We start from the raw sequence: 12,228 nt of genomic DNA, 5'->3' as shown, positions 1-12,228 counted from the left end.
ACCACCTCCATCCAGGGACCCAAACAGTCCTTTCAAGTGAGACACAGATTCACCTGCACCTCCCTTAATATCATCTACTGCATTCGGTGCTCCAGGTGTGGCCTCCTCTACATTGGTGAGACCAAACGCCGACTAGGTGACCGTTTTGAGGAACACCTGCACTCCACCCATGAGAGCGATCTTCATCTCCCCATTGCCAGTCACTTCAACTCCCCTTCCCACACTATCACTGATATGACAGTCCTCGGCCTCCCCCACTGCCAGGAGAATTCCAAGCGCAAACTGGAGGAACAGCACCTCATTTTCCGTCTTGGAACCTTGCAGCCTAATGGCAGGAACACTGAATTCTCCCACTTTACGTAATCCCCACACCCCTTTCCTTTGTCCATCTCCCCCCCCCCCCACCCCAACCATGCTTCTTCCCTTTCCTAGCCTATCTTTTTTTTCTACCCTTTTTTTTTCCTTTCTCTCCTTAACTTTGACCCATCCCCCAGTGGATCTGCTCTCCCCTCCTTCCCCGCACCTGCCTGTCACTATCTCTTGCCTGCATCTACCTATCACCGCCCTGTGCCCACCCTGCCTCCCCTCTTTTGTCCACCTATCACTGCTCTGCTTTTCCCTCCTATATATTGGGCTTCCCCTTTTCCTATCTTCAGTTCTGAACAAGGGTCTTGACCCAAAATGTTGACCGCCTGCTTTTCTCCACGGATGCTGCCTGGCCTGCTGAGTTCCTCCAGCATCACAGTAAATGGCAGCAGTGCTATCTGATGAATTCTGGGGACCATCTACACAGTGGTGGTGGGTATGTTTGGCTTGGGGCTAGTGACCAAAAGGCAGGGTGAAGTGGCAGGACTTTGTGGAAGCTTTTGACAGATATTGCACATTTAAAGACTTTAGGCGGAACATTTCAGAGCACTGGGCTGAATTGGCTGGAGGCTCTGGGGCTCCGTGTGCAGGAGTGTGGACAGGGTGAATACAAAGGGCGATGGATCCAAGGGCTGAATCGTTCCAAATCTGGAGAGGAGAGTGCCAGAGGGGGGGTTGTAGCTGATGGAAAGGGTTTTTGAAGTCAACAAGATTAGGAGGTGGTTGGAAATAGACGCTTATTTCCAAAGTTAAGTGTTCCTGGTAGAGTTCTAGAGGTTGTGAAAGGCAGAAGTCGGGAGACAGTTTGAGGAATGTGCCAAAACATCACCATTTATTCCTTAATGCAGCAGCTTACAAGAGATTGTTTATAATTCTTCAGTTTCCCCAAGAGAGGTGGTGCTGGATCATTATCTCCAGTTATTATAATCCACGTAGCATTCGAATCGATTGCATCTTGCAGGATGGCTCTATGAGGCTACAGCAGTTAACAGTTAAACCACATTGAAATGGGTTTCCTTCCCCAAACTGCAGCAGTTAACCTCAGTGGCTCCACAGTAACCTTTACTGATACCAGATTTTCACTTCAAATTCTCACACTGCTGAGCTGAGAATTTACTTTGTGTTCTCTGGAATAGTAAAACAGATCCCTGGTTTGCTGGTCTGACGATGTAATTGTACCTTGTCTTGTGAATGGAAGAAAGCGTACAGTGGAGTCCCCCAGGATCAGTACAAGGACCGCTGCTTTTCTTAACATGTATTAATGATTTGGACTTTGGTGTACAGGGAACCATTTCCAAATCTGCAGATGGCACAAAACTTGGATGTGTATTGAACTCTGGGGAGGATAATAATGGACTTTAAGCAGATGTAGATGGGTTGGTGGAATGGGCTAAAAGGATATGAAAGTAAATGCAGAAAAATGTGAAATGTTATATTTTGGTGGGAAGAATGAGAAAAGGCAGTATAAACTAAAAGGCACAATTCTAAAATGGGTACAAGACAGATCTGGGGTTATATGGACATAGTTTGTTGAAAGTGGTGGAGCAGGTTGTGAAAGTGAGGAAAAACAGCACATGGAATCCTGGGTTGTATAAAGGAAGGCACAGAGTACAAGAGCAAAGTCGTGATGAATCTTTGTTACACTGGTTTGACCGCAGCCAGAGTATTGTGTCTAATTATGGATGTCACATTTTCAGAAGGGTAGGAAGACTCTGGAGAGGGTACAGGCCCTCCCCAGGTTAGGGCAATGTCTCATTCCTGTGAACTGTCTGTAACCCGAACAGTTCGCAAATCGGAAACGCGGCAGCGAACCGAGTTCCCCACGGCAGAAGATGCCTGCAGCAGCCGGCAAATCCATCCCACCAGTCTCCCAAATGCTCGATCGTATGTACGGGCTGTACATAAGTCAGGTGTCATAAGCTGAGTTGGACCTGTACAAGAAAGATTTACCAAAATGATTCCAAGGATGAGGGACTTTATGTATGTACAGAGCCTGGGCTTGTTCTCCATGGAGGTTGCAAGGAGATCCAAGGTATTTAAAATCATGAAGGGTATAAACAGGAGCTAGAGAGAAACTGGTGCAGAGGTTGAGAACTAGGGAGCATGGAACATAGATGTGGCAGGAGGAAACCCTTTAATTTACACAGTGCATGGTTAGGATCAGGACTATTGGCGGGGGTAGTAGTGCAGGCAGATTCAATTGTGAAGTTCAAAAGGGAGCTAGATAAATATTTGAAAGGAAAAAAATTTGCAGGCTATGGGGAGAAGGTGGGTGAGTAGAACTAGTACAGATTTGATGGACTGAATGGCCTTCCATGCTTTCCCCATTCTGCGGGTTTAGTAATTCACCCTCACTGATATGTGAGCAATAACATACAGCTGCCCAACATTCTAGTATACCACCAATTCTACTTTAATTTTCCAATGGCTAATTCTTTTTCTTTGATCAAAACCTAATTTTTTTTTTGTGTTTGGCTTTTTGGAAGTTATGGTGGACACTAGCAAATTATTCCCAATTTTATCAAATTACAATGTTCTGATACATTTCATTTGTCAGTTACAATCCTTGTACAGTTAACAATATGACATTATTTTATAAGGCTCTAGGTTACATTAATTTATTGGACATTTATTCATTACCTCACTTCATTCCTTCTTTCTTCCATTGGTCCATTTGTGACCTCTGTCAATCCTATCATAGACGTGACACCTATAATGCACCAACTTCATAGCTGTAGTGAAATCAAAAACAAAATCCCTAATGGATATACATTGCAATATCAATGGATGTCTTTGTATTTTGCAGCTCAGAATGAATGGGAAGAATTGGACTATGCAGAGGGAACACCACCAGAGGAATTAGAGGAGCCCTCGCTGGTAGCTCATAATGTAAGAGCAAAGTGCATGTGATCCAAAACCCTTGTTGAAAGTGGAGCAAATTTTAGATAGGATTAGATACTTTTGGAGTGCGACATCAAAGTTTTAAGTAGTTATACTTAATACGTGTAGATGTTTTAAAATTATTTTTGCTCCAGCCATTGTATCTGGGAGAGACAACATATGGCATAGAAGCTGTTACCATACAAGTAACGAGACAGCAAACCCGTCTGCGATGGTTTGAGGAGATGAGAATTGAAGGCATGTAATACACCTTCAGGGGGTGAGGCAAGCAGTGATCTAGGACAAGCAGGTTGCTCTGACTTCCTCTTGTAAGTTAACACATATCAGAATAAGCTGATGGGTGGTCCATATTCAGCCAGGGGTGCGGTGGGAATAATTCATTTCGGCTTCCTCCTGGGACTGCCACCATCACAGAAGTCATCCTTAAGCCAATTTGATTCAGTCCATGTAATCTCAGGGAAGAGACAAGAGCACTGGAGGCAGGAAAGACCTGGTACCAGAAGTCCCAAGGATAGTACTGACGACCTGTGCCCAAGGTCTAGCCACACCACTAGTCAAATCACTCTGGTATGGTTACAACACTGGTAATTACCAGTCAATCTAGAAAACTGCACAGGTTATATCCTGTTTTTAAAAAAGCAGGCCAAATGCAATCCACCTAACCCAATGTATTCCTCACAGCTATTAGCAAAATGACATAAAGTCAACAATTCCATCTTGTGGCACTTTATCTCCAGTAAACGCTTACTGATGCCCAGTTTGGATTTTGCCAGGACAGTTCCACTACAGATCTCATCACGACTGTGGACCAAAGAGTTGAATTCCAAATGTAAGGAGAGAAATGGCAGCCCTTTACATAAAGTGTAGCATCAAGGAGTTCTGGCAAAAGTTAAATCTGTGAGTTCAAAGGGAAAACACTCCTTGCATAAGAGGAAGATGGTTGTAGGAGGTCAATTATCCCAGCTTCTGGACATGGATGCAGGAGTTTGTCAGGACAGTGTCCAAAGCACAACTCTCCAACTACTTCATTAATAACTTTCCTTTCACCATAAGGTTAGAAGCAGGATGCTCGCTGATGGTCTTCAAGCTCAGCAAATGAAGTCCTCCGGTCATGTATGGATGTAACTAGAAAACATTCAAGCATGAACTGACAAGTGGCAAGTAACATTCATGCCACAAAAGTGCCAGGCAATGACTATCTCTAACAAGAAAGAGTTTGATATTCAATAACTTTGCCATCAACACCATCATTATCCTGTATCCTTACACATTTAAACTGGGCAAGTTGTTGATGAGAAGTAATTATTCGTACCCAGAGTCTAAATTCTTCTTGATACCCTGAATGGAAGGAAGTTCCCCTTGTAAGTCACTGGCTCAGCTAGGGCAATGTGTCTGATTCTGTTCAGGGAGGAGATAAGATATGATACAAGATATCTTTATTAGTCACATGTACATCGAAACACACAGTGAGTTGCATCTTTGCGTAGAGTGTTCTGTGGGCAGCCCACAAGTGTCACCACACTTCTGGCGCCAACATAGCATGCCCACAATTTCCTAACCTGTACGTTTTTGGAACGTGGGAGGAAACCGGAGCACCCAGACGAAAGCCACGCAGACACGGGGAGAATGTACAAACTCCTTACAGACAGCGGCAGGAATTGAACCCAGGTTGCTGGCGTTGTAATAGTGTTATGCTAACCAGTATGCTACCTACACGCTGCACTACCTTGCCTGGATATCAAGACTGTAGTAAGGATTCCCTGGAATAGTTCCCAGGACCCCAGTTACACATTGAGAATGGAGATCTTAGAATTGTCCTCCTCGGTGCAGAGAAAATTAAGAGATCTAATGAAGATGTTCAGAGTTGATGAGAGGATTTGATATGGTGGATGAGCAGAAGTGTCAGGGAGCAGAAGTGTCAGGAACCAGAAGACAGGACTGAAATGAGGAAAAACATTTGATCCTGAGCAAGTAGTTACATTTCTTTCTGCCATCCCTTGAGGAAATAACTTTCAAAAAGGTAAATATTTGAAGAGGATAAATTTGCAGGGCTATAAGAAAAGAACAAGGTAGAAGGACTTGTGGAAAAATTCATCCAAGAAGTTCGCCCAAGCTCTATAATTGTGAATAAACTCTATAATTCAATGGATTGGCTCATACGAATGAGATTACATGACCATGGTGAGAAGTGACTGAATTGATGGTTGATGAATCTGACCTGTACAATTGGGAGGTGGCGATCTTCAGAAGTGACTGAATTTTCAAAATGTTAAGATGGTAAGTTTTAAGGTTCTTACAAAAATTTTATTTCCAAAAATAGTTTTTGAGATTTTTTTTGCATTTTTTTTTGGAAGGGAATAATCTATGTGTATGGCGGAATGATGGACTCGGCTTATACCCAGGGGAAAACTCCTCTCTGGATCTATGATATTGGTAAGTGAAATATATTTCAAGAGCTGTAATGGGATTGAGTTGTTTCACATAATTGTACTCCTTGCGTATAGAATTTGTGAAGTAAAATGCCACTTGGAGATGTAAACTATTTGAAGCAGAAAGGTACCTACCTAAGAGGAGCAGGGAGGGAGGGGCAGCGCATAACATTCTGGTGAGTGGGGAAAGAGGTGTTGAGGTGAATTTAGAGAACAACTGCTAATTGTATTATTAAAATTAACAAGTTAATTAGTACCAATGTCCATTTTCAACAGATGACAATCAGTCAACAAAAAAAAATCGAGGAGCCTGCAAACTGTGGACCTATTTTTTCAGCAGAAAATCCACTGCCTGTGGATAGCTGATCTACAAATGTAGATTTGAGTGCAATTGGCTGCTCTGTCTTTTATGAACATCTCAACGTTCTCCTGAGAAAGTGACTTTTTTTTGCCAAAATGCAACCATACTGGCGTACAGCTTCTTGACTTGGTTAAGGATTTTATATTAAATTATTATGGTGAATACTTTGACAGCTGACATGAAGATTGGCAGTATGAAGGAGCAATGAATGTTACAATATTTTAAAAAAAATTTCATCCATGTGATGTGGGCAAGACCAACATTTATTCCCATGTCCTATTGTCCTAGAGAGTGTGGTGAAGCCATTTTCTGGAGGCAGAGTAGTCCTTTTGGTGAGGCCACTCTCAGATTGCTATAGGGAATTCCAGAGCTTAGCTCCAGTAATGAAGAAGGAACAGCAGTGTATTTCCTGGTCAGGATTGTGCGTGACTTGGGGAATTTGTGGACAGTCACGTGACCTTGGTGATAAAGGTTGCTGTTGTGTCGGGTGCTGCTGACCCAACAGATACTCCTCCCGTATTGGAATTGGTTTATTATTGTCACTTGTACCGAGGTACAGTGAAAAACTTGTCTTGCATACTAATCGTACAGGTCAATTCATTACACAGTGCAGTTACATTGAGTTAGTACAGCGTGCATTGAGGTAGTACAAGTAGATCTGTAAAGAACAGCTTGCAACGAGTCACCACGCTCCGGCGCCATATTGTTTCTTGACAAAAGCTTCAATGATAAAAGTTTCCTAATTGACTTCATCAATATCTTTCAACTGCAGCCTTAGGAGACCTCTCTATCTGTAAGTCATAAAGTCTATTCTATCACAATTTTCCCAAGAAGTGACAGCTTAAAAGGGCATAGAAACACCTCTAAGGTGGTGTGCATCTGAAGCCCATAGTAAAACCAAGCTGCGTGATTCCTGATGTGACCACATTCACTTCAGTACAGCTGCCGTCAATTTGCTGCATACTTAATAATGCTGCATATCTATCTGAGAAGGTCATCAGCTGTTAAAGACACATTAAGGCTGCCATTTAGGAGGGAGAAGCTGCCAGGAAGAGGGAGGGAGCTCCAAAATCTACCTAAAGGGACTTAGTGTGAATATGTGGGAGGAAGGAAGAATTGTGTCAGAGTCGGTTTGTTTGGAGACTTGTCATGGATATTGTTAGAAGAAGCTATAGGAGGAAGGCATAAGGAGGATGTCAGGGGTAAGTTTTTTACTCAGAGAGTGGTGGGTGCGTGGAACGCACTGCCTGCAGAGGTTGTGGGGGCAGATATATTAGGGACATTTAAGAGACTCTCAGATAGACACGTGAATGATAGGAAAAATAAAGGGCTATGTGGGAGGGAAGGGTTAGATAGATCTTAGAGCAGGATAAAATGTCGGTACAACATTGTGGACCGAAGGGCCTGTACTGTGCTGTAGTGTTCTATGTTCTAAGCTGGCAGGACTTGGCTTGAGTTACTTCCTGCAGGAGTGAGAATCCGAGGGCAATAGAGCACTGTCACTGGAAATGCCAAGATCTCATAAGATTTATCAAGATATCTGCACAACACTTTAAAAAAAATGGAGAGATATTGTCTCATGCAGACATAAGTATCCTCGGAGCAAAGGCCCGCTGTGGCCGTCTGGATCTCCCGATGGTCAGCCATTTTAATTCGCCTTCCCATTCCCACACCAGCATGTCTGTCCTCAGCCTCTTCTACTACCAAGTCAAGGCTAAACACAAACTAGAGGAAGAGCATCTTGTATTCCGTCTGAGTAGCCTACAGCTAGTGGCATGAACTCTGAATTCTCCAACTTCTGGTAACTCCTCCCTGTCTATCACTTTTCTCTCCCTTCCTGATCTACCTGCTCAACCCCCCCCCCCCCCCCATCACCCAATCTCTTTCCCCTCCTCTACCCTCTCCATCTGCCCATCACTTGCACACTCCTCCCACTGGTCCCCCTTGCCCCCCCACCCCCTCTGCACTCCCCACCTCCCTCCCTTTATTCCGTGCCCCACCTTCCTCTCCTATCAGATTCCATCACCTTCAGCCCTTTTGTCACTTCCACCTATCACCTCCCAGCTTCCGGTACAACCCCCACTCTCCCCTCCATCGGCCTAACACCCCCACCCTCTCCTCACCTAGATCCACCTGTCACCTGCCAGTTGTTACTTCACCCCTTCTCTCCCTCTCCCATCTATCTTTCAGTTCAGACGAAGAATGAAATGTCAACTGTCCATTTCCCTCCATAAATGGGTATCTACTCGTTTCAGAGTCATCATTACTGCTGTTAACTTCTTATTTCTGATTTATTTAATTACTTGAATTCAAATTCCCCGGCTGCTCTGCTTGGGATTTGACTTCCTGTTTTGGGATTAATGACTCAGGCTTCTGATGTTTGTTCAGCAAATTAACTGCTACACTAATTCAAGACATTAAATAAATAATTATACTGGTTAATGTTTCAGTGGCGCTGGATGGCAGGAAACTGAATTAAGCCAATAAACCTCATACATACATAAATCCTCTCCCTGGTTAACTCTCTTCCCATGTTCAAAAGCTTCCTCAAAAATTATGTCCATTTCACCATGCTTCCCCTAACTTCCTGATTTTTGTTTTTTCCCTTCTCCTATGCTGGTAGAAAGCACATGGGGGACATCTCATTAAAGCAGGTTTCTTGCACAAAAACAATGCACAGAATACACAGTATCTGTTGTACTGTGAATTCTGAAATTTCTGTTTGAAATGTGCACACACAACCTATTGCACAACTTGATCTCGGGAAAGAAATATCATCTTTCTATGGGGCACGGTCCAACTACTGATGAACAAAAGGAGAATTCTTCTACATTTGTAATGACGTGCTGTTTTGCAGTAATTGAAACTGGAATAAGGCATTGTAGATTCAGTCATGGGTCAGTAATATTACTAGCCACAGTATCATTTTACTGTTATTCTGAGAGTAACCTATTTGAGCTGTTGAAGTCAGTGAAATAATTGTGCAGATGAGAAATGGGCTTATTCTTGCAAACCTGTGAAATTCTGTTGATTTAAAGCAATAGTTTCCAGTATAAACCACCAATTCATTTATTTTATTTGCTTTGTAAACAAAAAATTAAAATTAAATTCTAAAATTAAAACAAAGTAGATTTTAGATCAACTGTAATAAGGAAGTGTTGCAGTTATGTAATTGGGAGCTCTTTTGGATCATATTTGCAGTCTTAATGGCATTTTCTTTCGGTACCAACCAAATTCACAGTGAATGACTTGATTTAGTGACGAATAAACTCGGTTAAAAGCCCTCTGGTGGCTCATTCAAGTAGTTGCATGTGGAATGAGCACAAGAATAATGTTTTATATTTAATAGGTGCGGCAAGATGGACTTGGTGGCATGAAACATTTTCTTGCGAGCCTGCGGTAAGAAATTCTCCTCATTGTGCCTGTGTGAGGGGGCAGATGTTTACGTGTATCTTTCAGATAAGACATTAAATGAAAGCCCAAAGTGTCCTTGCAGCATCCTTTGGCACTACATCAAAAAAGAGCTGTGTCATTATCCCCAGTGTTCTGTTCAATCAATATTTAACTCTCAGCCCACACTACTAAAATACAGATAATGGATCATTATTGTATTGCATGTGTGGGTGCTTGTTTGCAAACTGTTTTCCAAGTATCTTCCATTGCATAGGTTTAGAGTGAGAGGGCAGAGAAACAAAGGACTGCAGATGCTGGAATCTAGATGGAAAAACACGATGACGCTGGAGGAACTCAGCAGGCCAGGCAGCATCCAGGGAGAAAAGCAGGTGGTCAACGTTTCGGGTCAGGACCCTTCTTCAGGACAAGAGGAAGCCCAATATATTGGAGGAAAAAGCAGAGCAGTGATAGGTGGACAAAAGAGGGAAGGCGGGGTGGGCACAAGGTGGTGATAAGTAGATGCAGGTAAGAGAAAGTGATAGGCAGGTGCGGGGGAGGAGGGGAGAGCAGATCCACCGGGTGATGGGTCAAAGGAAAGGAGAGAAAAGAGAGAGAGGCTAGGAACTCATGGGGCAACTTTTTTTCACCCAGCAGGTGGTCTGTATATGGAATGAGCTGCCAGAGGAAGTAGTTGAGGCAGGTACTTTTTAACAACATTTAGAAGACAGTTGGACAGGTACATGGATAAGAAAGGTTTAGAGGGATATGGGCCAAATGTAGGCAAGTGGGACTAGCTTAGATTGGTGTCTTGGCCGACATGGACCAGTTGGGCCAAAGAGCCTGTTTCCATGCTGTGTGAGTCTATGAACACAGAGCCCTGCAGAACGTTTCCACCCCCCCCATAGTCCTTTGGTCAGAGAAACATCCTCCCCATACTTGCTCCCTCCAACCATCTCTCTGCATGGTGCATTTTCCTCAATTCCCTGTGCTGTTATTTATTTGCTGCCTTTTATAAAGTGCTTTCTGAAAATCTATTTATGCACCTTCACTGTATTTCTTCAAAGTATTGTGTAATGTTGGTCAAGTTTAGATCTCGTCAGCAAGGAATTCTAAAAAAAGTCTAAAACAAAACAAATAGGTATATAATGTTCTTGCTGTGCTCTCTCCATCCCCTTTGTGGAAAGTGTTGGGTTGTGCTCTCACCTTGCCTGGATGGCTGCAGCTGCAACAACGTTCCTTCCTTCTAAACTAAACACTGCCCCTTTTGTCTTCAAAGTCCTTGAGCATCTCATTTCCCAAACACATACCTATTCCTTTCCTGACTCTCAATCTCACATGTTCGCCCTGGGTACCTCCTGGGTATGTCTAGGGAAACTTGTCCAGATACTACCCCTTTGTCATCATCTCGCTTGCATTGGGTCATCTTCCACTTGTATGTTGCTGACCACCAGAAGGCTAAGGAAATTCAGAAGGCTATTGAAATTTGGTATGTCCGTTGTCTGTTGACCCTTAACAATTTTTATAGAGGTACCACAGAGAGCATCCTATCCAGGCTTGGTATGGCAACTGCATAGCCCAAGACCGCAAGAAATTGTAGAGTTGTGGACACAGCTCAGTCCATCATGCAAACCAGCCTCCCCTCCACGGACTCTGTCTACCCTTCTCGCTGCCTTGCAAAAGCAGCCAACGTAATCAAGGACCCCTCCCACCCCGGACATTTTCTTCTGCCCCCTTCCATCGGGCAGAAGATACAAAAGCTTGAAAATGTACCACCAGGCTCAAGGACAGCTTCTATAAAGACTCTTGAATAGGCCTCTTCTACATTAAAGATGAAAATTGACCTCCCAATCTACCTTGTCATGGCCCTTGCACCTTTTATTGTCTACCTGCACTTCCTCTGTAACTGTAACCGTAACATTCCGTTATTGTTTTTCCCTTGTATTACCACAGAGTACTTGTGTTTTGAAAGGATCTGTATTGATGGCTTGCAATACTAAGCTTTTCACTGTAGCTCCATACATGTGACTATAATAAACCAATACCAAATACTTTTTCATCTCGTGAAATTAATTTAAAAGAGAACTTGAAGGGGCAAGGTCAGCACCTGAGAATCATGAGCAGTGTCAGATAACATAGGGAAGTTGTGTCATCAGCGGTTGAGTTGGAAAAGAGCCACAAGAAATGCAAACTGTCCAGACTTGTGCTTGTCTGCCTAGTGCAAGAACTTTTATCAATGGGCCAAGGTTACTAGTTATCTGCTTTTTCCACCAGATTATTGTGCATGATACAAGGCGACTGAAAGTAAAGAATAATTAATAATGATTTACCTTTTGCTTCTTCAGAAACAGGCACCCAAGAATCGGAAGGGGCACAGTGCTGTGGTGTTTGAGGCTCAGATGTTCATATATGGAGGTTATGTTGATATAGTAGGACCCTCCCAAGAATTCTGGAGTTTTGGCTTTGGTGAGTAAAAGTTGCAGCAAACCATTCAAATTATTAATGGGAACACTTGATGCTTTTCATAAGATCAGCACGTATGACAGGCACGGTAGTGTAGCGGTTAGCGTAATGCTATTACAGCGCCAGCGACCCGGATTCCATTCCGGCCACTGTCTGTAAGGAGTTTGTACGTTCTCCCCGTGTCTGCGTGGGTTTCCTCTGGCTGCTTCGGTTTCCTCCCACATTCCAAAGACGTACGGGTTAGGAAGTTGTGGGAATGCTGTGTTGGCGCCAGAAGTGTGACGACACTTGCGGGCTGCCCCCAGAACACTCTACGCA

The 12,228-nt window shown here is 43.4% G+C and overlaps 1 protein-coding gene across 3 annotated transcripts in view; it reads left to right on the top strand.

Moving 5' to 3' along the window:
• si:dkey-3d4.3 (uncharacterized) overlaps positions 1-12,228 on the top strand; it is a 55,067-nt gene that overhangs the window by 32,463 nt on the left and 10,376 nt on the right. For all 3 annotated transcript variants that reach the window (XM_052010894.1, XM_052010911.1, XM_052010903.1), the window contains exons 3-6: positions 3,173-3,255; positions 5,622-5,700; positions 9,407-9,456; positions 11,793-11,913. In XM_052010894.1, coding sequence (XP_051866854.1) covers positions 3,173-3,255; positions 5,622-5,700; positions 9,407-9,456; positions 11,793-11,913 — 333 coding nt within the window. The remainder of the gene's footprint in view (positions 1-3,172; positions 3,256-5,621; positions 5,701-9,406; positions 9,457-11,792; positions 11,914-12,228) is intronic.

The sequence above is a fragment of the Pristis pectinata genome, chromosome 1 (genome assembly GCF_009764475.1).
Source record: "Pristis pectinata isolate sPriPec2 chromosome 1, sPriPec2.1.pri, whole genome shotgun sequence".
NCBI lineage: Eukaryota > Metazoa > Chordata > Chondrichthyes > Rhinopristiformes > Pristidae > Pristis > Pristis pectinata.
Note: the sequence above shows the minus strand (reverse complement) of the source record. Positions and strands in the feature narration are given on the sequence as shown.